The sequence below is a fragment of the Leucoraja erinacea genome, chromosome 13 (genome assembly GCF_028641065.1).
Source record: "Leucoraja erinacea ecotype New England chromosome 13, Leri_hhj_1, whole genome shotgun sequence".
Lineage (NCBI taxonomy): Eukaryota > Metazoa > Chordata > Chondrichthyes > Rajiformes > Rajidae > Leucoraja > Leucoraja erinaceus.
The window spans coordinates 34525592-34551601 of NC_073389.1; the positions used below are offsets into that span (position 1 = coordinate 34525592).

Consider the following 26010-nt stretch of genomic DNA (forward strand, 5'->3'; position numbering starts at 1 on the left):
TACCACTCACCTACACACTCGGGGCAAATGACAGCGGCCAATTAAACTATCAACCAGCACGTCATTGGGATGTGAGAGGAAACTGGAGCCCCAGAGGAAACCATGCAGTTACAAGGTGAAGGTACAAACTCCACAAAGGCAACAGTGGGGTTTAGGATTTCATTCCAGATCAATGGGGCTACGAGGCAGCAGCAATACTTGTTCACACACACTCTGTCCTTTTTTTTTAAATTTTCTAATGTGATTTGTACTTGAGTTTTATGACATCACTGTCGCTTAATCGCATAAGATTTCAAGCTTCACCAATACTTCATCCAGAGTGTTTTATTGTCAATAGTCCCAAACAGAACAATGACATTTTTGCTTGCAGCAGCACAACAGAATATGTAAACATTGATCCTGACTATGGGTGATGTGATGTCTGAATGGAATTTGCACGTTTTCCCTGTGGCTGCTTGGGTTTCTCTGGTGCTTTGGTTTCCTCCACATTCCAAACACATGCAGGTTTGTGGCTTCTGTAAAAAAATACCCTTTAGGCTGGAGGATGCTTATTTGGGATAACAGGACTAGTGTACAGGTGATCGCTGGTTGGCCTGGACCTGCTGGGCTGAAGGGCCTGTTTCCACGCTGTATCATTAAGATAAACAGAAAAGTTGGAAAAACTCAGCCAGTTGTGGTAAAAGAGACCAGTTAACATGTTGGAGATAGGCACAAAATGCTGGAGTAACTCAACGGGTCAGGCAGCAGCTCTGGATAGAAGGAATGGGTGACATTTTGGGTTGAGCCCCTTCTTCAGACTGAATCAGGGGAGAGGGAGACACAGAGATAAGGAAGTGTAAGGTGTGAAAGCGACCGAAAAGGGATGAGGTTCAAGGAAAATGGAGAATAGATCATTATTAGCGAGGAGAACAAACAACAAAGCAAACAGCGATAAAATGTAAACAAAGATAGACTAGTCGGAGAACTAGGAAGGGGGGAGGGGTGGAGAGAGAGGAATTGCAAGGGTTACTTGAAGGTAGAAAAGTCAATATTCACACCGCTGGGGTGTAAGCTGCCCAAGTGAAATATGAGGTGTTGTTCCTCCAATTTGCACCTGGCCTCATTCTGACAATAAGGGAGGCCCAGGCCAGAAAGGACAGTGTGGGATTGGGAAGGGGAGTAAAGGTGTTGAGCAACCGGGAGATCAGGTAGGTTTAGGTGGACTGAGTGGAGGTGTTCAGCGAAAAGATCGCCAAGCCTGCGCTTGGTCTCGCCTATATATAGGAGTCCACACCTGGAACAGCTATATATGGGAATGGGAGAAGGTACACTCCCCCTCCCATTCCCACACTGACCTTTCTGTCATGGGCCTCCAGGCCAGGTTCTGTTGTGGAGGAGGAATCCATTATTGTCCTGGAATTTCCAGGCATCAAGAAGAAGAACTTAAGAGATGGGAGTAGGAACTGGCCATTCAGCCCTCAATCCTCCTCTGCCATGTAACAGGATTGCGGTTGATTTTTTTTACCTCAAACAATATTTTGCTACCCTATCCCTTTATCTGACTAAAGATTGATCCCCACCATCTGGGCCATGCCTCTTCTTCATGCTACTGTCAGGCAGGAGGTACAGAATCCTGAAGTCCCACAACACTACGGTCGGCAACAGATACTTATTGACATCCATCAGGTTCTTAAACCAGCCGACAAATCCCTAAACTCACCTTGACAAGGGAACATTACAGACCACCTCTTGTACAACCATGGACTTTGTTTTCTAATTGTGTTTTTCAGTAATTTTTTTTGCACTGTTATTTTCTTGTCAATGTCTTGTAGAATTTATGTGTACTTTATATATAAAGTATGTTTGTATGTTGTCTATGTGGTTACAAGCATGATGTTCACCGTACTCGTGTATATGAAAATAAACATGACTTGACTTGTTCTCTTAATTCCCTGATCTCTTAATACCCACCTCAGCTTTGAGTGAACCCACTGACCAAGCCTCCAAACTCTCCCGGGTACAGAATTCCAAAGATTCAACACGTACTGAGTGCAGAATGTTCTCCTTATCTCAGTCCTAAATGTCCTACCCTCTTTGTGAGACTGTGCCCTTTTGTCTAGACTCTGCAGCCAGAGAGGCCAAACTCTCTCTGCATCCAATCTGTGCAACCCTGAAGAAATTACAAAAGTTTCTAGAGGATTTACTTCCAATTTCCTAAACTCTGGACAATATTACTTAATTATCACAGAACAGAAAGTGGCCACTCTACCCATTGAACTGGGCTAGCTCTCATTAGAACCGTCCCACTTCCCACCCAGTCTCTCTCACATGACCATCAGCTCCCTCCTGGTTCCCCTGCCAGTCACTGAGACCATTAATCAACCAGCATGCAGTGGGAATCTGGGCTTCCCTGGGGGAACCCATGCTGTCACAGGGAGAACTTGCAAACTCAACACAGACAGCATCCAAGGTAGGATTGAAACCGAGTCACTGGAACTATGTGATTGCCATGATTGAATGTCGGAGTAGACTCGATGGGCTGAACGGGCTACTTCTGCTCCTATGACATTAGCTCAGACTAATGGAGCTGTGAATTAGCTGAACTACCTGCTGCACCTTCCTCATATAGCATGAGGCCATCCTTGGAATAATTCAATGATTTTTTGTTGCACTTTATGGCAAGTATATTCCTTTTCACGTAACATATCCAAAATGACAATACTCCAGGTGACGTCTCACGGTGGCCTGGTTTATTTCCAACAATGTCATTGTTATTCCTGTATTCAAATCTTCTCACAATAAAGGCCAGCATACCACATGCCTTCCTAATCGCTTGCTGCGTTTGCATTTGGTGTTCAGTGACGTGTGTACAACAAAAAACAGGTCCTCTTGAATATCAGCATCACTCAACCTTCCACCATTTCAGAAATCACCTTTACTTTTTGCACCGTCAATAATTTTACATTGTTCTTCATTACACTGTATCTGCAATGTTCTTGCAGATGTTCTAGCAATGTTCTTCTCTGCACCTTCTGCTTGTTCCTATCCCCTTCCGACTTCCTCACAATCCTACCTATTATTGGAAAGATATTGTCAAGCTTGAAAGGGTTCAGAAACGATTTACAAGGATATTGCCAGGACTAGAGGGTGTGAGCTATAGAGAGAGGTGAAGTAGGCTGGGTCTCTATTCCATGGAGCTCAGGAGGCTAAGTGGTGATCTTATAGAGGTGTATAAGACCATGAGAGGAATAGATTGGGTAGATGCACATAGTCTTTTGCCCAGAGTAGGGGAATCAAGGACCAGAGGACATAGGTTCAAGATTAAGGGGAAAAGATTTAATAGAAATCTGAGTGTTAACTTTTTTCACACAAAGGATGGTGGGTATATGGAACAAGCTGCCAGAGGAGGTAGTTGAGGCTGGGAATATCCCATCGTTTAGGAAACAGTTAGACAGGTACATGGATAGGACTGGTTTGGAGAGATATGGACCAAGCGCAGGCAAGTGGGAATAGTGTAGCTGGGACATTGTTGGCCGGTGTGGGCGAGTTGGACTGAAGGGCCTGTTTCTACACTGTATCACTCTATGACTCTATGATACTACCTGGTTTTCTATCTCACATTCAGCATTGCTTTTATCTCTCTGTCCTTCTTTTCTGTTCCCACTTTTCTTCCATCACCCCCAGACAGACCAGCTATGACTAATAAGCCTTCATTGCCACTCACAGACAGCCTCATCATCGCCTATATCATTCTGTCTCTCGTGATCTCTAGATACACACGAAAAGCTGGAGTAACTCAACGGGACAGGCAGCATCTCTGGAGATAAGGAATGGGTGATGTTTCGGGTTGAGACCCTTCTTCAGACTGAAAGTCACGGGAAAGGGAAAGGAGCGATATAGATGACGATGTAGAGAGATAAAGACCAATGAATGAAAGATATGCAAAAAAAGGTAACGATGATAAAGGAAACAAGCTATTGTTAGCTGTTTGCTGGGTGCAAATGACAAGCTGGTGCGATTTGGGTGGGGGAGGGATAGAAGGAGAAGGAATGCTGGGGTTACTTGAAGTTAGAGAAATCAATATACCACTGGGCTCTAAACTGCCCAAGCAAAATATGAGATGCTGTTTGTCCAATTTGCATTTAGCCCCACTCTGCCAATGGAGGAGGCCTTGGACAGAAAGGTCAGTGTGGGAATGGGAAGGAGAATTAAAGTGTTTAGCAACCGGGAGATCAGGAAGGTTCAGGCGGACTTGATCTCCACCCTGTCAGAGACATCCCTTCATTCTCTACATCATCACCACCAACTTGCTTACCCTTCTAACTTTTCCTTGTTCTGATGAAAATGTTGTCAGATACATTCTTCTCTTCCCATAGATGCGACCCAAGGTGTTCAGTATTCCCAGCACTGTCTGTTTTTGTTACAAACATTCAACATTACTGTTGGACTTTTCAATGGTATAGATCGGGTGAATCCACAGTCTTTTTCCCAAGGTTTGAAAATCAAGAACTAAAGGGCATAGGTTTTTCACAGAGATTGGTGGGTTTATGGAACGAGCTGCCAGAGGACGTGGTTGAGGCAGGTACAATAAAAACGGTTAAGGTATATTTAGACAGGTGCATGGATAGGAAAGGGTTTAGAAGAATATGAATCAAACACAGGCAAGTGGGACTACTGTAGATAGGCATCTAAATCAGCATGGACAAGTTGGGTTGAAAGGCCTGTTTTCAATGCTGTACTATTCGATGGCTCAAATTGGTATCTGAGGCAGGTGACGAGGTTGCCTTTGTGCATGGCAGTATTTCTGCCAGGTTGTTGGGTCTTCATTGTCTTTGTGCCCCTTCTTCAACATGCTGGCACGTTGATCTCTGGTGCATTATACTTTAAATTGGAAGATAAAATAGATTAAGTATTAATCTTACTACAGTACGAACAACTGGAGTGCTGTTATAAAAATAGTTCTGTGTTTGTTTAAAAGCCATGGTAGTAAAATATTAACTCTGGCATTATTGATTTAGCCCAGAGTTTTTGTAGATAATCTAACCTTTTCATGCATTGGTATTTAAGACCACTTGATGAAACAACATTTATACCTCATGCAGTGTACACTTACAGAATGCAAATCCAACCACGGACTTGCACAAAGATGTGTGAAAGACGCATGCTATGATCACACACATTGATTGGCACTGATATGTTAATCACCCGGAGATGAGGAAAACACATAGTAAGTGGCCTTGCAGCTGGTGTCGGCATTCTTTAAAGTTTCTTGGTACTGTTTAACTACAAATTTAACACTTCTGTTCAAACCTACTTCAGGACCAGCACCAATTTGTTTTCAATCCCAAATCATTAACACTTCTGGGTTTACCTATTGCCCTTCACTCATGAAACATTAACTTAAGCCTTTATTTAATTGCTTGCCTTATATAACTTTCTCCCAGCTGGCTATCTACATTAACTTTCCACAAGTTACAATCCATTGTAATGCCACAGGTCCTGTCCGTTTACAAACTGTCTTGGTTGCCCTATAGACTTTTGGCTTTCATTTGTTTTGCAGTAATATTGGTTTTTTTTGTTATTGAACTTTTTATAGTTTGTTTATTATTTGTTATCTATTAAGTATTGTGTTTTTAGACCTGTTGTGCTGCTGCATGCATTTCATTGTTTTGATTCAGGACATATGACAATTAAACACTCTTGACTCAACTTGACTGGTGGTGAGGAACGCACTGTAGTTCAGTGCAGCCAATGCAAAGACTGTGTTGGGGAGGACCATGGTCTAGGGACCTTCCATTGCTGGACTTTAAGGGGCTAAGTCTGGGGGGGACTTGCCTTGTGCAAGGGAAGGGACGTCACCCCAGGGGGCCACATGAGTGGCAATGGTGCTGTGTGTAAAGAAAAAGAGAGGTGCTAACACTACTGGGGGTAGCACTAGCAATATTGAATATGTAGACACTAAGAATATATTAAGTTTAGCATGATTTTAATTACAAATAAACTTTATTTTAGAAATTTTAAAAAGACTGGATCTTCACCAATGCAAAATCTCTTAATTTCCATTTCTCACCATTCCTTCCTTGGGCTCTGCACACAGTAACCCGAGGATTTAACTTTGGATTTTCATGCCATCCCCTCCTCACTCCCAACCCCCATAATCCATACAAGTGTCTGCTCCATCACCTTGATGCCCTCTTTTCTAATGATCTTCATCATTCTCAAAGTCATTTTCAACCACTTCCTTGTCTCCACTGTTACATAAACTCCATCTCCCAACCCCATCCAATCCCTCACACGTAACAACAACCTCTGTAAATAACTTTCTCCTAAGACCATCACAATTGCTCTCTTAGCACTCCAGCCTTCTGTATTTATAATAGTGACTGATTTAATCCAGCTGCTCTTTACTAAACTTGATGTCCTGAGGTCGCTGTTTAAAAATGCCATGTCACCCATGTAAAATAGATGGGACAGATTTTCTCTCAGTGGGTTGAATGTCTTTCGATAGAACGGTAGGCGGCGCAGCTCTGGCCAAGCGGCCTCTGCAGCACTGTCCGCGTTTTTTATTATTTTTTGTCTGTGTTTCTGTGTAGTTTTTGTTATTTTATGTTGGGGTGTGTGTGTGGGGGGGTGGGGTGGGGGTGGGGTGGGAGGGGGGGGGAAAACTGAATCTCTCCCTGCACTGAGACCCGACCTTTTCTCAGTCGTCGTTGAGGCCGTAACGAGGAGCGGCCTCCAACAGGAAGAGACCGGGGACTCAGGTGTCGACTCACCTCACCGTCGCGGAGCTGGCCGAGTCCGGAGCGGTGGAGGAGCGCTGCTGCTGCTGGTGCTGTTGCTGCTGCTGCTGCTGGTGCTGTTGCTGCTGCTGCTGCTGGTGCTGCCGGAGAGTCGGAGGCTCCAACGACAGGTCTGTGGACGACGGCGCCGAGCCCACGGCTCCCTGGGGGGGGAGACCGCTTTTCGGGGCTTCTGCGGCGGCGACTTCTCCCGCCCGTGTTGCGGGGTCGAAGAGCTCCTGGAGCGGGGCCTGACACCGCTGCCCCGCGCGGCTGGAATGGCCGCGGACTCTGCGAGCGCACACCGGGGGCACCAACACCAAGACCCGGTGTGCGACCTCGCACCACCCGGCGTGGCTTTAATGGCCGCGGGACAATCGCCATCGCCAGCCGGGGGCTATGACTTTGACTCTGACATGGGGGGGGAGAGTGCAGTGGAGAGATACGTTTATTTGGCCTCCATCACAGTTATGTGATGGATGTTTATGTTAAATGTAATTTTGTTGTGTCTGGGGTCTATTTGTGTGTTATGTATGGCTGCAGAAACGGCATTTCGTTTGGACCTCCAGGGGTCCAAATGACAAATAAATTGATTGGAACTGTCTTCCTCAAAACACAATTGAAGAAGTGTCTTTGAATGTTTTCAAGGCAGAGGTGAGTTGATCCTTGATGAGCAACTTGGGGAAAGGTTAGATGGTTGCAATTGGAGCTGTCATGATCTTATCAAATGGCAGATTCAAGGGGCCTAGCAGCTTACACCTGCTCTTGATTGATGTATGCTGTGTTCCCACTCATCTTAGTGCTCATGCTTTCACTCCGTGGATGCTGTGAGTTATGGAGTGGCTGCCAACAACGATGGTGCTTTACTCACTTGTATCCTGCAGACATTACATCCATGGTCCCCATGTGGTGGATGGAGTGGAAGTGACTGGAGGAAGAGGAGCACCACTTGGACAGCACTGAGTTCCTTGAGAATGTCTGCAGCTGCATCCAAGTAAGTGGGGAGTGTTTCACCACTCACCTGATGTACTATATAATTGAGGGAGAGGCTCTAGGCTCTATCCACACTGCAGAATATTGAGCTTCGAGCCTGCTTTATTCACCAAAGCCTTTATATTGGCTGATCCAGTTGTATTTCTTATTAACATTGTTGGTCAAGTACAAATGTTATTCATCATTTATTATCAGCTCAAGCCTGGAAGCTTAAATGTAAAGCTCCATGTGGGTATCTTTCAGAGAGTGACTCAGGTTCTGACATTCCAAAGCCTTACCACCACCTGCAAGGCACAAGAAAAGAATATGATGGAAATGTCTCCACTTGCCTGGATGCTTGCAAAACTAAGATACTCAGGAAGCTCAACATCATTCAGGACAAAGTAAGTCACTGGGCTGGCACCTAATCTACCATCTTAATTCATTCCCTCCATGATGGGTGCACAGTGGTTGCAGTGTGCACCACCTACAACATGAACTGCACTTACCCACCCAATACACAGCATTTCACAAACCCGCAACGTCTACCACCTTGAAGGGTTAGAGTAGCAAGAGCACCACCACCTGCACATTCCCTTCTAAGTTGAACACTATCTTAAATTGAAATTATATCAGTTGTCTTTTGTCATTGCTAGATTGACCAACACGGCTGTGGGACTACACCATCTTTGCCCAACACCACTGTGGGACTACACTTCCCATCAATCTCTCCAACAAACTTTGACAACACTTAGATCGAGACCAAGCATTAAGTTGCTCCTCCTTCCCTTACTCGCCTGGTCTATCAGTCCAAGGCTTACACACTTCTTCATCTCCAACTGGAATGTTGAATCAGCATTCACACCATAATGTGAGAGATAGAATCAAGAGGAGTGCACTGGACCCTCTGGCTAACTCCACCACACAACAAAATATGCTGATCTTTTTACCTCAGCAGCACTTTCCTGCAATAAACTCATACACCTTGATTCCCTTAATCTCAAAAATAAATCATGAATCTCTTTCCTGAACATAATGAATAACTGAGCCATCTCGAGGAGAGAAAGAGAATTCCACAGACTCATTAAATCTGGGTGAGGCAATATCTCCACCTCTGATCTGAACAGACACCTCTTATTTTGAGATAGTGACCCTAATTCTAGATATCCCAGCCAGAGGACGCATCTACCCTGTCAGATCCACCTAAATGGAAGGAGATCCATTTATTCCTACTCTTTGCTTTCTGCCTAGTAACCATTTATATATCTGTGCCAGTATGTTATTCCCCATGCAATCATCTACTCTTGCTTTATTTATTGTGTGACAGCTTATCAAAGTCCTTCTGAAAGTCCAAATACGCCACACCCACTATCCTACTACTTATATATTTTTTTAAATCCATTAGATTTGGTAAACATGGTTTTCCTCTCATGAATCAAATCATCCATGAATCAAAAGCTATTTTGAACCAGGCATTAAACTCTTATGAACACTATGCTAATTTGCACGTGACATGGGTAATATTTAATTTGAAAATTCCGTTGTTTATATTTAGACCCTAGCTGCCCTATTCCTTTTGCAAACCTGCCTTCCTATCCTGTCTTGGCCCTTGGTTCCCACATTGAACTTTGACAATTAGACTATTCTCCTCTCCTCTGATGCCAAGCTTCGCTCAGCTCGTAGGAGTGTTGGGATTCCCTTATCTCATTCCCTTATCTCATTCACACAAGCTGCCAGAAATGTGTACCTGTTGGACAAGACTCCTGCAACACTCCCTTCTTAATCCCCATACCTGCCTCACCCTACCGTCCCTCGACTAACAAATTCTAAAGAGCGTGGTTGCTTCCTGGAACAACGTGTTCAGGTAACATTACCTCACTCTGACTCATCACAATATCCAAACTGTCGACTCTAGCTCATCAAAGGTGTGGTCTCCATAGCTCCTATATACTACAGTTTCAATACGTCACCTGCATAGCCATGTCTGTGTCACAATATATTTAAACTATTTATTTAATTCTGCAGCCATTGCTTTTACCACATTGAAGTACCTGAATCATCAAAGGCTACTCTGTGCGCATGGCACAGTTTTAAAATTCCAAGGAAGAATTGGACATTTTTACCCTGGATTCATGTAGTCAGAATGCACAGATTTTAAACTCATCCCTTTCCTCATTGGTGCTTAATGTGGGATATTCAGAATCCAGGACCAGAAACTCTCCACAGTTGGTACCTAATTTGCTGAATGTTTCCAAAGTGTTCTGTTTTCATTTCAGATTTCCAGCATCTGCAGTTTGTTTCATTTTCAGGAACAGACAACAGACTAAGACTGGAGCCAGGGTCTTTGACGAAATGATCAGAAAGGGGAGATGAGAACCTCTTCCTGCATGGAATGAGTGGGAAGAGAAAATGCAGGAAAAAAACATACAGGTGGTGCAGCACCTGTGCAGAGAGAGGGTGTGGAACGTGTTGGCTCAGTTTCTGTTCAGATACCCCTTGTTGGGTGAGTCGAGTCAATAAAAGGGGCGGCACAGTGTATCAGACATCACAGCTCCAAAGACATAGGTTCAATCGTGACCTTAGATGTTTTCTGTGTGGAGTTTGCACATTCGCCCTGTGACCACGTGAGTTTGCTGGTTCATTGACCCCTGTAAATTGTCCTTGTGTTCAGAGAGTGGAAGCGAAAGTGAAATACGATTGAACCAATGTGAATGGCTGATGAATCGTCGGTATGGATGATGTGGGGCGAAGGGGTTGTTTCCATATGAACCGTTAGCAAAATCACAAAGTGTGTTGGATTAACTCGAGCATCTTGTGGCATCTCTGGTGGACATGGATAGGCGACGTTTCGGGTCGGGACCTTTCTTCTAGAAATGCATTTAAGTTAGGTATGTGTGGAAAGGAACTGCAGATGTTGATTTAAATCGAAGATAGACGCAAAAAGCTGGAGTAACTCAACGGGCCAGCAAGCATCTCTGGAGAAAAGGAATAAGTGACGTTTCAGGTCGAGAAGGGTGTTCGAGAGATATCTGACAGACAGCATCTGACAGCATCTGTTGAGAAAGTGAATAGGTGACGAGGGTTGAGACCCTTCTTCAGACTGAGAGTCAGGGGAAAGGGAAACGAGGGATATAAAATGTGTGGGAAAGAACTGCAGATGCTGGGTTAACCCGAAGATAGACGCAAAAAGCTGGAGTAACTCAACGGGCCAGCAAGCATCTGTCTGGAGAAAATGAATAAGTGACGTTTCAGGTCGAGAAGGGTGTTCGAGACATATAGAAGGTACATAGAACATATGAATAAAAGATATGCAAAAAAGCGACGATGCTGAAGACACAGAGGGGGTGCAGCGAGTGATTGTGTTGCCGACCTGTAGTTGCGGGGATAGCAGTGGGAGAGGGGTGGAAGGGTGCGGGAGGTGAGGACTGCTGTGCGAGGCAGCGCCCAGCAGGGTGAGTGAGGATCCGCGGCTGTGGGAGGTGACGCCCGCTCTCTCCCCGCAGGTGGAAGGTGCGCTGCCGGCGCAGGCGGGGACACAGGCTGGGAGCACGTACTCGCCGACCCATCTCAGGCGCGCTTGTGAAGCGACTCCCCACCTCAGCCCCGAATGAGTGGGTGTCCCCGCGGATCCGGAGCCAGTGCCCCATGGCCGGGGAAGGGCTGCGCACAAAGGGAGCGGCGGCGGCGGCGGCGGACGAGCCCGGCGGAACGGTGCCGGTGATGGGCGAGCGCAGGGCGGCCGAGGGCAGCCGCTGCCTGGAGGTGGCCCTGAGCGGGGGAGCGCCGTGGGGATTCACCCTGCGCGGAGGCCAGGAGCACCGGGAGCCTCTGCTCATCACCAAGGTAAAGCAGCGGCAGCTCCGGCCGCCTCTCTCCCCCGGGGAGCGGAGTTCTGGTCTCTCCGGGGACAGTGAGGGTCGCTCCTTAATTCCTTTAACCAGATCCAGGCGTCGCTGGCAAGGCCAGGATCCCCCAACCTGGCTGTCCTTGAGAAGTGGCAGGGAGCTAGCTGCTCGCTTGAATTGCTATTCTCTAGAGTTCAGGGAACTTATTGCAACATGGAGAGGTTGAGCAGGTTGGGACTCTATTCTCTGGAGCACAGGCAGGAGGATGAGGGATGATCTTATAGAGGTGTATAAAATCAAGAAGGAATAGATCCGGTGGACGCACAGAGTTTCAGAGGACATAGGTTTAAGGTGAAGGGTGAAAGATTTTATAGGAATCTGAGGGGTAGCTTTTTCACACAAAGGGTGGTGGGTGTATGGAACGAGCTGCCTGAGGACGTAGTTGAGGCAGGGACTGTCGCAACGTTTAAGAAACAGTTTGACAAATCCATGGATATGAGTTTGGAGGGATATGGGCCAAGCCCCTGCAGGTGGAACTAGTGGAGATTGGACATGTTGTTCGGTGTGGGTAAGTTGTGCCGAAGGGCCTGTTTCCACACTGTATGACTCTATTCGACAATCTCACAGGGTTGAGCAGGGGACGGACGATGTTTCCCCTGGCTGGGTTGTCTAGAACCAGGGGCTCCCAGTCTCGGAGTCAGAGGTGGTCCATTGAGGTCATGTTTGGAATTCCCTGCCTGGATTGAGTTAATTGATTCCTGGATGTTTTAGGTATCAGTGGGCAGCGGGTAGGGCAGCTCCAAAGACTCTGGTGCTGTCTGTGTGGAGTTTGCATGTAGCCTCTGTGATCATAATGTTATTCCCTTTATCACAAATGTGTACATTGGATGGCTCGATTGTAATCACGTACTGTCTTTCGGCTGACTAGTTAGCACGCAACAAAGGTTTTTCACTGTACCTCGGTACACGTGACAATAAACTAAACTCAAACCATCTGGTTTCCCAGCCATTGTAAATTACACGGTATAGGTAATGGTAGGAGAGTCAGGGTGGAGTAGATGGACATCTGAGAGGGAAATAGGCAGGCAAGTATTATATGGATGGGATTGGGTTGAGAGCTGACATAGACTCAATAAGACAAATATCTGCCTCCTGTGCCAATACCATTGGGTGAAGTTACCAGGTGTTGTAGGTGGATGGACTTAATGTTCTGGATATGTGGTCCAAACCAGCTTTGGACAACACTATGTTGGAAGCCATCTTGTCTATTTTTAGACCTCTGATATAAGGGTGAATGAAGTCAGTGGTCAGGGATCCAGTGACAAGGTTTACAACATGTAGGATGCAGGGTGTGGATTAAATCTTGTGTCTCTGAGGGGAGGATGCTGCCAAATTATTCTGCTGCTGGAAATTTCATGCTGAAATTGGAGGAAACTGGTAATATTTAGGGGCAAACCGTAACCACCCTGATGTGATATTTATAGTGGAACTATCTTGAGTATTGCTTGTTTAAAATTGATGATGATGATGATAACGAGTGAAACCCCCCCCCCCATACTGATCATATAATGTTTACCCATAAATTGCTACAAGTAGTAATGTAGTTTTGTGTGAATTGTGAAATAATACTTGCATCACTGGCTACGTGACATCGGTGAGTTCACAAGGCCTTTTTCCGTCTACCTGCTCGACGTGATACCATCTCCGATCATTTGTATGTGATGAAAGAATTGGTGACAACGTGTTGAAAAGACCACCAGTTCATTGGTGACTGAACATATCAACAGGGTATACCTTCCTTTGCTTGCTACCATTAGTGAATTATATAGACCACCTTCTGCAGAATTTACTTTTGCTAAAGTGGACCAACCTTGGAAAATATGTGCTGTGAGCGCATTCTTAACCTATGATTGAATTCCTGAAAATGACCGATGTGGAGTCATTGTGACTACAGTACTGTGTCTTTTTCTGCATGGATATGACGTCCATTACCTGTGATTCGTTCTAGTCTGAGACGAGTTGATGAGGTCATAGAAACTGCAAAGAGTTTGGATGGACTCTTTGTTGTACATAGACCTGGGTGTGTGCATAGATGACGGTGTGTAATGAAGGTGGTTTATATAGTGTCACGTGAAGGAGTGTACAAAGGATTCGTTGCTCGTTGTTTCAGTTTCAAATCTCAGCTCTGTCATTGATCAGTTTTAAAATGCATCACCTTGACCATGTGGTGAAGTTGTAGTCTGTCTTTGCCCCTTCACTGAGTGTCATTAGCTGGAGCATTGTGTGGGCTTCAGCTGAAGGAATAATGGAGACTTGGAATTGTGTGCAGTGTCTGCATTGAGCTAAAATAATGGGATGGAATATTGACTTCATTTTGCAATTCATGTGCATCTTCTCAGTCCAGGGATAGATTAAATGAAGGCACAGTCCTTATGAAGGTTTTCTATTCGAAACATCGACAATTCCTTTATCTCCCAGAGAAAAGGCCACCAGCATAATCAAGGTCGAGTCGCACCCCGGCCACTCCCTCCTCTCCCATCTACATCAAGCAAAACGTATAGAAGTGTGAAAATGCTTCACATTCAGGGACAGTTTCTTTCCAGCTGTTGTCAGGCAACTGAACCATCCTACCACAACTCAAGTGAAGTTGTGAGCTACTATCGACCTCATTGGAGACCCTCAGACTATCCTCGATCGAACTTTACTGGACATTATCTTGCACTAAATGTTATTCCCTTTATCATGTACCTGTACACTGTGGATGACTCAATTGTAATCATGTATTGTCTTTCCGCTGACTGGTTAGAACATAACTAAAGCTTTTCACTGTATCTCAGTACAGGTGACAATAAACTAAACTAAACGATGCTGCTTGATCCATTGAGTTCCTTCATCTGTTTGTTTTCTTGCAAAGGAAGTTGCTTGATAGTTGCCCTGTTTAACTCTATGCTCCCCCCACTATAAACTCATTCAGTGTATATATTTTGTAGATACGTACATTGGGACATCTTTGTAGAGGCAGGAACCTTTTCATGGTCTCTTTTCACATTGAGGATTAAAAGTAGGTTTAGCTGAATAGCCTTTGACTCACCACAAATGGTATGGGCAGCTGTACACAAGTAAAGCAATTCTGCAGCCTCTTAATACACAATCCTGGTTTAATAATGTTTGTTGATAGTTAAATATTGGCTAAGGGATAACTCCTGTTCTTCAAATAATGCTCAGGGCCTGTAGGATTTTAAGTTGCAACTGAAAGCAGAGACAGGCCTTTGGTTTACTGTAGACACAAGAAATTGCAGATGCTCGAATCTTGGAACAAAAAGACAAAGATCTGCAAGTACTCAGCAGGTCAGGCAGCATCTGATCAGTCGTAAAAGGATCTTGACCTGAAACATAATCTATCCATTCTCTCCACAGATGCTAGCTGACCCACTGAGTTCCTCCAGCACTTTGTTTTTTGCTTTGGTTTAATAATATAACCTGAAATCACCCCCCCCCCCCCCACCCCCCATACTGCTTCACTTCCAATCGCAATGCATCCTGAAGTGGGTTGGAAATTCAGTTATTTCCATGTCAGAGTTTGCAAGGGAATGGCAGGCATAGGATACATTTTGGCAATTTGTTTTACTGTGTTTATTTACATGAGGAATATGTTGCCAATACATCCTGGTCATACCTACCTCGACCGATTCTTTGGCTCCAAATACACTTTCCCCTGAATCCCTGCCAACGTACCAACTGTCTTTAAAACACACGTAACTTCTCAAAACCACCATCATAAGTGCGGCCCATTTCCCTTGGAGCTGAGATCGATCAAAATCTAGTTAAACTCTTGGACACACTTGAGAGGCTGAAGGGCCTGTTGCTGTTTATAATGATTTCAGAAATTTTTGGGACCACTAATTTCTTAAAACTGTAACATTTAAAAAAGACACATTGCATGAACTTACCAAAAGTTTATAGAAATACAATGTTCAATTTAAACATGGAAAAGATTTTCTTTGATTTGTACAAGTTGCGTTGCTATTTTTTTCAAAAGTTGATTTTTCTGACCATTTTATCTCAATATTTTAACTTTCATGTGCGCTTTTTTTTTTACAATAGACAATAGGTGCAGGAGTAGGCCATTCGGCCCTAAATTACAAACGTAATTTATTTAAAAAGAAAATTAAAACATGTCTGCTCAGTTCAATTCCCCAGGTGCTCATTGGTTGTGGACATCCTCAGACATATTGTGGGACCTGGTGGTCTCTCCACAGACATCTGAGCACTCGGGGCAGGCAGATTGGATGGAACTCTTGACAGCCAGTTGCCTGGACCTGTGGACAGTCACTACAAAGATGTCCATTGGCCTGTCCAACCAACATTTTCAGTGGGTGCCCAAAGATCAAGAGCTTGAGACTGAAGTGCAAAACGTCTGAAGCAACTCCATCAAGGAGCGGTTGCAAGCTCTAACGTACTTCTCTAGATCACAGAAATTGTCGGTGTCCTGGTAATGTGCAAACCTGCTTCCAATTTTATTGCATGTACAGGTCCATGGATTATTGTCCACTCAGGTTGTTGAAATAAAATGTGAGGAGTTTGTAAGGGGCACTCTGTGCCACCTGATGTCAAAGTGAAAATTGCTGTGGTATGCAGAAGTGCCAAGTAGTGTAGAGTGTACCAGTACTTGGTGGAACTCTAGACGGGGAACCCAATGGACCATTCAAGTTGGAATAAGACTTATTCTTTGGTGGTGCTGGGTGGAATGGCCTACTCCTGCACCTATTATCTGTTTTTGAGTCCAGAGTCCAATGAGCAGGTCCACCAAGTGGCATCAAGATCTGTTGGGGTCACTCCACATCCTTGGGTTTCCCTTAGTGATGGGCGTTCAGCGCCTAGAACCATGGGCTGGAACGTCTCCCAGGACCTCCTGCTCTGTCGACCAGGACGTTTATCTTGTGTGGATTCAATGGAGGGTGATGTCTGTTGAAGTAAGAGCATTTTGAGAAAATTTGCCTGAGAAGGTGCTCGTTGAAGCATGAAGGGAGAGCCGTCTGTTTGTTTGGTTCTTGGGGGATTTGGGAAGGTTGGGATGGGGGACAGGAGTGGTTCTAAATGGTCGAAAAGTGTAACGTGAATATGTTCAATTTAATGAGCATGCTTTGCTTCAACCAGGAATTAATGATGGTTGTCCTGGCAGAGTATATCATCCTTAATGATAAACTGTGAGATGCACAAGTATAGTCACATAGAGGGCACATCACTGTAAATGGGTCCTTTATTCCACCTGCTCCATCTTGCTGGTCCACTGATGAAGTGGAACCATCTATTCCTTGCAGCAATACCTGGCTTCTTCTCAGTTGCATCTCTGCTCTTCATAATGTGGGTAGCCAGTTACATAAAAAATGGGTGGAGGAATGGGCCATTCAGTGCCTCATGTCTGCTCCATTAATTAATAAGATCAGTACTGACCCGAGCATTACATTCCTGCACTGACTTGGTCCCCTTAATATCAAAAACCTTATTGAACTTCATCGCGAATGTACTCAGTCACAAAGCCTTGACAGACCTTCCTGGCTGAGAATGGCAAAGATTTGGCACTCGGGGAAACTGCTTCTCATCTCAGACCTGACTAGCCAACACCTTGTTTACAGATGGTGACCCTCGCACAGTTCTAGACTTCAGAGGCAGGACATCAACACCATCTCTGCATCTACCAACGATATCAATCTTCAGGGTCTGTGACCTGAATGGATGAGCTCTGGTGCTGTGTGTGTGGCGTTTATGTTTTACCTGTGATGTGTGGGTGGGTTTCCCCATGGTGCTCCACATCCTTCCCTAAACACTTGCGAATTGATAAGTTAAGTGGCTGCTCAAAATTGACCCCAATTGTCAAGTGCGTAGTTGAGCAATAAAATCTGGGGGGAGTTGATGGGAATGAGAGGAAATTGAAATGGAATTGGTGCAGATGGATGTTTGATAGTTGATGTGAACGCTGGGCCAAAGGCCTTTGTTTCTGTGCTGACTTACTCCTTAACTTTACTTACCAGTTTCTCACTATTTAAGAAAACAATTGTTCCATTTTTCCTACACTCATGTTCTCTACAAAACCCATCATCTTCTGCCATCTTTCCCACTCACCTACCTTGCTTGTATGCCTATTCACAGCCTGGTGTGCAGGGATGTACAGTATACCATTGTTTTCGTGCATGATCAATCACGCATGCACAGAAGCCGACCCTCACATATATCTGCAGTTTTCGTGGCCTCCTCATAATCGAATTTCCCAACTAGCTTGGGGATGAAAAGACAGAATATATTACCCAGTATGAAGAAGAGTCTCGAACCGAAATGTCACATTTCTTTTCTCCAGAGATGCTGCTGGACTCGCTGAGTTACTTCAGTTTTTTGTGTCTGTTATTGATTAGCCAAGAGGTTTTACTATCCTTGTGCCTTAAATGTTGTTAGGTTACAGTTGTTTGACAATGTAATGCCATTGCCCGCGATCCAATTGAAGTTACTGACCAGCCACAGAAAATACCACTCTGTTCTCCATGTTATCAGTGTACCAGCAGCTGACAAAATCAAGTCAAGTCAAGTCAAGTTTATTCGTCACATACACATACGAGATGTGCAGTGAAATGAAAAGTGGCAATGCTCGCGGACTTTGTGCAAAAAGACAAACAAACAACCAAACAAACTATAAACACAATCATAAACACACACATGTTCTTTTACATATTAAATATTGGAAGGAAAAACGTTCAGTGAAGTTAGTCCCTGGTGAGATGGGAGTTTACAGTCCGAATGGCCTCTGGGAAGAAACTCTTTCTCAACCTCTCCATTCTCACAGCATGGCAACGGAGGCGTTTGCCTGACCGTAGCAGCTGGAACAGTCCGTTGCATGGGTGGAAGGGGTCTCCCATGATTTTATTTGCTCTGGAGTTGCACCTCCTGAAGTATAGTTCCTGCAGGGGGGCGAGTGAAGTTCCCATAGTGCGTTCGGCCGAACGATCTACTCTCTGCAGAGCCTTCTTGTCCTGGGCAGAGCAATTCCCAAACCAGATGGTAATATTTCCAGACAAGATGCTTTCCACAGCCGCTGAGTAGAAGCACTGGAGGATCCTCGGAGACACTCTGAATTTCCTCAATTGCCTGAGGTGGTAAAGGTGGTGCCTTGCCTTACTCACGAGTGCTGCGGCGTGTGATGTCCATGTCATATCCTCAGAGATGTGGACTCCCAGATATTTAAAACAGCTCACCCTATCCACAATATCCCCACTTATCCTCAATGGATTGTACGTCCTCGGATGATGTGCCCTCCTAAAGTTCACGATCAGCTCCTTAGTTTTTTTGATGTTCAAGAGGAGGCTGTTATCCTGGCACCAGAGTGCTAGATCAGCCACCTCCTCCCGGTAGGCCTTTTCATCATTGTCTGAGATCAGGCCCACCACCACAGTGTCATCAGCAAACTTAATTATTGAATTGGAGCTGAACCTAGCCACGTAGTCATGTGTGTACAGGGAGTACAATAGGGGGCTGACGATGCAACCCTGGGGTGATCCTGTGCTCAGGGTGAGGGACTTTGATGTATTCACTCCCATCTTGACTACCTGGGGCCTGGCGGTGAGAAAGTCCAGGGCCCAGGCACACAGGGGGGTGTTGAGCCCTAATTCCAGTAGCTTCCCGGCCAGTCTGGTGGGGACTATCGTGTTGAAGGCTGAACTGAAGTCTATGAACAGCATCCTCACATAGCCCCCCTTCTGGCTGTCAAGATGAGAGAGAGCGGTGTGCAAAACCTGGGAGACCGCATCGTCCGTGGATCTGTTTGGACGGTATGCGAACTGCAACGGGTCCATGTTGCGAGGGAGGAAGAGAGAAATCCCTGCTGGCACAGTACAGTCTGAGTCTGGAAACGTATGGGGATCATGCACGATACTCAGGCGATGAGGTATATCACGCACACTTCCTGACGTCAGAGTTTTCTGCATGCTTTTGTTGAAGCAGTTTGAATCAGTAAGCTTCCCCCTTGCTTGTAATCTTGCCTTTCAAACATGAACAAACCATTCACAGAAAGGGAAGAATATTAGGGTCCTTTTGTCAAATGCACGTGTACTGTAAGAAGCCTTGCACATTCATGTGGATTAAGTCCCCCTGAGCTTGTGGCCATTGTTGGCGCTGAATAGCACTAGTACACCGCCACTGGAGCCGTCCCCACCCCCACAATGACGGACCCGTCCTCACTGGTGCTGTCCCCACCCCCACAGTGACAGACCCGTCCCCCCTGAATGCCATGCAGCAGTAACAGACCCGTCCCCACACAGGCTGTGTTAGAAATAGGGTCCCTGAGTCCTCCTTGACAGTATACAGACTGGTGGACCTTCCTGTACCATATCAGTAACCAGTTTCGTAATTGTTTGTTTTTACAAGGAAAATATGGCCGGCTCCCCTTTAGTGCTGATTTTGGACAGAGCCGGGGATTGGTTCCCTGAGATAAGAAATGGAAACCAACCCTCTGGTATTATTGACACATCAGTTATTACATTCACAAGCATAAATGGTTACTTCCTGTCATGAATTACTGACATGAGGTCTCACTGACCTCACAATTGCTCTTGTCCTTTTCTCTACCTACACATTGAATATTTCTAATTATGTTATGTGGGCCAGTTACAGTGCAGTCAGTGCTATTTCTAAGTGGAGTGTACAGTATCATATCTCTGTGTGCCATCTGTGCCAGTTAACCATTTTCTGAACCATGTTCAGCTAAGGGGTGGAATAGTGAATGTTTGCCGAATTTTCTTTAGTCGGCCTGCCTGTCCCAATCTTTCCAAATGTGCGTATAACTTTAGCCAGGTCTGAGGCATTAGCTACCCCCTCCATTGGAAGGCTATTTCCACCTCTGTGTCCTCCCTCGAAGCTAAAAACCCTTGTCCGAGTCCCTTCCGACGCAGAGCTGGGACTGGAAGCAATGCCGTTTTTCCGTTATGTTTTCTTCTTCTTATGAGTAGCACAGGTGCCTTGAATGCAGGAGGGTGGTTTGGGTGTGAGGGCCCTTGTGTAACATGGACAACAGCGAGTCCAATCGCAGCCTGTTTCTGTGTGGTCTCCCTCTCTGACTTGCATTTACATAGTTACTCTAATGAGACTCTTCCGCATTGTGGACCCTGGTGCATTGTGAGAAATGCAGTTTGTTCACAAGTCAGTCCCCAAATGTCAGTGAACCCACGAGGGTATCTGAAGAGGGGTTGGTTGGGAAGAAAGTATTGGCCAGGACAGAAATGTAGGGAGAACAGCTCTGCTGTCCTTTGTATGCTCAGAAAGGCAGGGACCGTTCCCATTTCATTCAAAATACAGCAGTCCCTAAAACACTGCAGGTCTAGAGTGACCGTTAGGATTGAGGGTTCCGCAGGGCAGTGAAATCGAGAAACGGGTTCACTCGGAGTAAGACGAGTTTGGTGAATGGTAACATTGCAAAATAATATCCACAAAGTGGCAGGAACGGGGTAGAGAAAAATGAGTGGGAGTGAATGAGGTAAAATCAACAATGCAGGAAATGCTCAGCATGTCGAGCAGCATGTGTGGAGAAATGAATAGAGCTCTTGTTCTGGTGGCAGGTCCACACAATGAAATGATACTCTGTTTTTTTGGTACGCAGCATTTCTCCAACATTTGTTGTCTCCAACAACTGCAGTTATTTGCTTTTCAAGGAATGTGAGCTGTTATTTTTGGAGAGCTGAGGAAGTTATTTTGTAGGGGAAGGAGGTCTGGTTTGGGTGTGAAAGGTTTATCAGGAAAATGAAACACAGATTGTTTATTTGTGAGTGACTTCGGTTCCTGTATATTCTCTTTTGGGCAATGAAGGATTCATGCAACTTTGAAAGTCATATAACACTAGCGATACAGTTTTCACACATTGGAAACATGCTGGAGAAAGAACGACCACACAAATAAGTTTGGTATCATGTAGCAACTAGCTGTTGTAAAGAATGACTTATTAACCAGATAAATGATTTAGCAGACTCCCAAGTGTTCTTTTACAATGCTTATGCTGGCACCAACACGCTCCAGTGATACCTTAACTGGATTAAGAGCTGGAAGATGCATCTCAACTTTGTTTTATCTTCTGTTTGCCTGCTTAATGTTTGTCAAGAGACAGCCGTATGAGAGTGAAATAAAAATAAAAATACCCGACACTTGTATCAGGGCTTCCCGTCCAGTTCCGTAGACCGTGTAGATTCTGTGAGCCTCTGGGCTTTTCCCACACTTCCACGTTGCACGTAGACCTGGTGAAGACATTAAAAATAGCAGAGGTAGGGGATATGGGGAGAAGGCAGGAACGGGGTACTGATTGGGGATGATCAGCCACGATCACATTGAATGGCGGTGCTGGCTTGTAGGGCCGAATGGCCTATTCCTGCACCTATTGTCTATTGACCTTAGCAGTGACTCCTCCCCCATATGCTCCACTGCCGTGAGGATATGTCTGCCCTTATTGCTGTCTCCCTCATTGCTCTAAGAAGCTGATGAGACTTTACCTGACATTACAGGCCTCAGAGGGTGGTGGATGCAAGTTCTCTGGATACTTTCAAGATAAAGCTAGATAGGGCTCTTAAAGATAGCGGAGTCAGAGAATATGGGGAGAAGGCAGGAACGGGGTACTGATTGGGGATGATCAGCCATGATCACATTGAATGGCTCGAAGGGCCGAATGGCCTACTCCTGCATCTATTCTCTATTGTCTATTAAATCAAGATCCTTTCTTTCAACTCCATGTTTTCTGAAATATTTAATTCTCAACCTTGTTCACTTTAAAACTACGTTGCTGTAATGGTGATTAGATAGTATCTATATATTTGTATTTGTGCCATCTATTTTCCATAACTTATTATGACTGCATTCAGATTACGAGCACTCAGTTTTGTATTTTTAACTATTTTTCTCCTGCACTGATTGGAGATATTTTGTCATCTTTGTATACTCTGTCCCTTCCTGAGATTTTGTTACCACTATGCATTTTACCACCCTGCACTATAGTGTCATGCAGCACAGAAACAGACCCTTCGGTCCACCATTTGTGTGTGAGTGTGTGGTGTATGAGTGGTGTGTGAGTGGGGGCGCCGCCGAATATGGCTGCCCAGCCTGTAGCTGTCCGTCCTTTCGCCCTTTTTTGTTTTTTAGTGCGTTAAAAAGTTTTGTTTTGTAGGTCTAATCTTTTTATGTGGGGGAGGGGGAAACAGTTTTTTCTCATCCCCTACATGGTCGGAGATGCAGCTTTCCTCTGAGCCGCATCTTCGCCCCTTCCTTGCAGCCTACCAACGGGAGGGGAGCGCCGTTTCCTGCCGGGACCGGCCAGAACTTCAGCTTTGGCGGTGGCGCAGCGCTGTAGTACCAGCGCGGAGCGGGCGATGCCTTTCCGAGGGTCGCCGTGTGGTAAGCTCTGGAGTGCTGTAACCGCCGACTCCAACATTGTGGAGCTGTCGTTGCAGAGCGTCCAGGCGCGGGCTTAGTTTAAACACCGCGGAGCCTGGGATCTCTCGCTGAGATCGCCAGTGTTGGAGCTCCGACCAGCGCGGCCTGTGGACTTCGGGAGCCGCGGTCTCTGGCAGCAAGCGGCCGTTCCAGACACTACAAGGCGCTGAAGAGTGTTCTCGCGACGCCGGAGCTCCATCATCCGGCGAGAGGCCCTGATACATCGAGCCGCTGTAGTGGCGACTGTGGAGGCCTCAAATAGGCCCCGAGCACGGGGTAATCAATAGAATGAGGACTGGACTTTGCTGCCTTCCTTCACAGTGGGAACCATTGTGGGGGGATGCTTTTATGTTTGGTGTTAAATTCTTCTTTGGTGTTGTGTCTTATTTTTATTGGTGTGCTACAAATGCGCAATTGAGAAAATGTCTGCCAGAGGTGAGAGTGAACGCTGACGCGACTAGCTGCCGGTGCTCTCTCTCCGAATTCTGTAATTTGTTTTAAACTTGTAATTAGTCTGTAAACTTGTTTTAACTGTAAGGTGTCCTTGAGTGTCCTGAAAGGCGCCCATAAATAAAATGTATTATTATTATTATGGCTGTGCTGACCATTTTTCTCATCTACGGCTAAACCCAATTGCCTGCATTAGGATTCCAATGCTTCTTAAATATACTGTAGTGATCGGTATCTCATTCCAGTGCCTTCCAGATATTGTCCACTCACTGTACCTGGTGGGGGAGTTTGAATACTTGCCCCTCCAGATATCCTCTAAAACTCCTCCCTTTCACCTTGTCCATTTGACTCTCAATTTGCATTAGTTAGACCAATCCTTTCCCCTAATCAGCCTCCAATTATTGAGTTTAAAGCTTTATCTCCCAGTATTCGCACCACCAGGACACGTCCCAGCTTTATTCACGTGAAACTCATTCTGGCCTCTTTGCCCAGTACTGTGCCAGTTCCACATCAATTGCAACCCGTTTCTCCCACACCAATCTTTGAGCCACACTTTCAGCTCTCTGACCGTACTGACTCCATGCCAATACGTACGTGGCGAAGATCCAGAGATTATTACCTCACTAAATGAAAAGCAGCTCTCTGTTCTTTGTCACCCTTTGCTCAGAGGTACACACCGCTTCTGAATCAGAATGCTGTAGGCCCAAATTTTGCTCTTAAGACGAGTAAACCATTGACTTTTGACACTCCCAGCAGTGCAGACTGCTTGATGAATGGCAAGCCAGGACCCATCTTCTTGATTGGGTATAAAGGACCCAATACAAATCTTTAGTAGCATTTCACAGAGTGTCAATAAACAAATTTTAATTTTGAGCCACATAATGGGACAGATAACGTTTTCAGTGGTGTTTTAATGTGGAATACTCTCCACTTGCATGGTGAATGAAGAACCACATTCAAGAAGCTGGCTGTCATCCACAGCAAGGCAGTTCACTTGATTGACCCTTTATCCACCACACTAAGCATTCATTCCCTCTGACAGCAGCAACAGTGGATGCAGTTGGTGTGTGCCATCTGCAAATTGTGGTGCCGTCACTCTGATGATAATATCTCCCAGACCTGATCGATACCATGAGGAAGGATAAGGGCAGCGAGCGCATATCATCTTCGCTATGTTGCGGGCTCCTCCCCAAGTTGCACAGAATCATAACTTGTAAGTATGTTGCCAGCTCTATGTTATTGCTGGATCATAAAGAGTTGCATTATACTGAGGTCTCCCACCCAAACACAATTGATGAATAAAACAATTCAGATAGTCAAGAGGCTGCTACTGGATCTGCACATTTAACTGCACGTTTCTGGGGCTGGAGGAGAGCGTGGAGTTCCTTGGAGAAAAAAGCTTGAGGAATGGAATTGTTAACATTTGAGCTATTTGATTAAACCAGAAGTCTCTGAGTGAGTGGGAGTGGTGATGGATGCATGGCACTTATGTGGAGCACATACAGCAGAGCTGCAGGTGATAGGAAATAGAACTGCCGCTCAACAAAACTTACACTTGGAAGGCTACAGTCTGAGACAGTGCGGATGAAGGTTTCAGCATTCGCTGATATGAGGAAAGCGAGCAATTGGGCAATAGTATTGAGATGGAAAAGGTGTAACAAAGCTACTCGTTGTTTAAACGGCCTCGTAACCCAATCGCTGCTTCCCCTCCCTCAAGTTGTGACTGACTGCATCCAAGCCCTCAGTGTGTGCAAACATGCCAAGCACTGGGCTCTTCAGTGAGGTAATGGTGATGGCGATGTTTCTGACTTAGAACATGGGAAGCTGAGCCGTGGGTTTGAAGGAGAGGTGGGCATTGTTCGGGGGGATCACTGGGTGAGCTCTTTCACCATCACCACATTCCAGGAATTCTTCATTCCTGTTTCAGGTGAGGCATCCCACTGCTTGGATCCGTGGTCTAGTCCTGAGCAATTTACTTCGGTCAAAAACCTGTCCCCATTCTTTATGGTTTAAATTTAGTTTTATTTTAGTTTGGAGATACAGGCCCTTCGGCCCACCGAGCCTGTGCTGACCAGCGATCTCTGCACACTTACACCATCCTACACACGATAGGGCCAATTTACAATTATACCAAGCCAATTAACCTACAAACCTGTACGTCTTTGGAGTATGGGAGGAAACTGGAGCAGCCGGAGAAAACCCACGCAGGTCACAGGGAGAAGGTACAAACTCCATACAGACATGGGCACATAGTCAGGATTGAACCCTGTTCTCTGGGGCTGTAAAGCAGCAATTCTACCCGCTGTGCCACCGTGCCGCCCTTGATCTGCCTCTGAAATAGACACATCCACTTTCTGTGTGAATTAAATCGGAGCCTGCACTCACTTTGCAGTTGTAAGTCAACAGTTTTGTTAAGTATCAGTCGGTGCAAGCACTGGTTAACTGTCTGTGAGGGTTGTTTCTGTGAATTTAAATTGTTGCTTTGTTGCAGTGCAGTGTTTGTTTTGCACTGCATTTAAGCTCGTGGGAGC

General features: G+C 45.5%; 1 protein-coding gene across 2 annotated transcripts in view; it reads left to right on the plus strand.

Moving 5' to 3' along the window:
- Window positions 1-11193: 11193 nt before the first annotated feature.
- LOC129702851 (protein Shroom2-like) overlaps window positions 11194-26010 on the plus strand; it is a 133500-nt gene continuing 118683 nt past the window's right edge. The window contains exon 1 of one of the 2 annotated variants that reach the window (XM_055644885.1): window positions 11194-11573. In XM_055644885.1, coding sequence (XP_055500860.1) covers window positions 11376-11573 — 198 coding nt within the window. In that variant the 5' untranslated portion in view covers window positions 11194-11375. The remainder of the gene's footprint in view (window positions 11574-26010) is intronic. The other variant, XM_055644882.1, reaches the window with a different exon arrangement.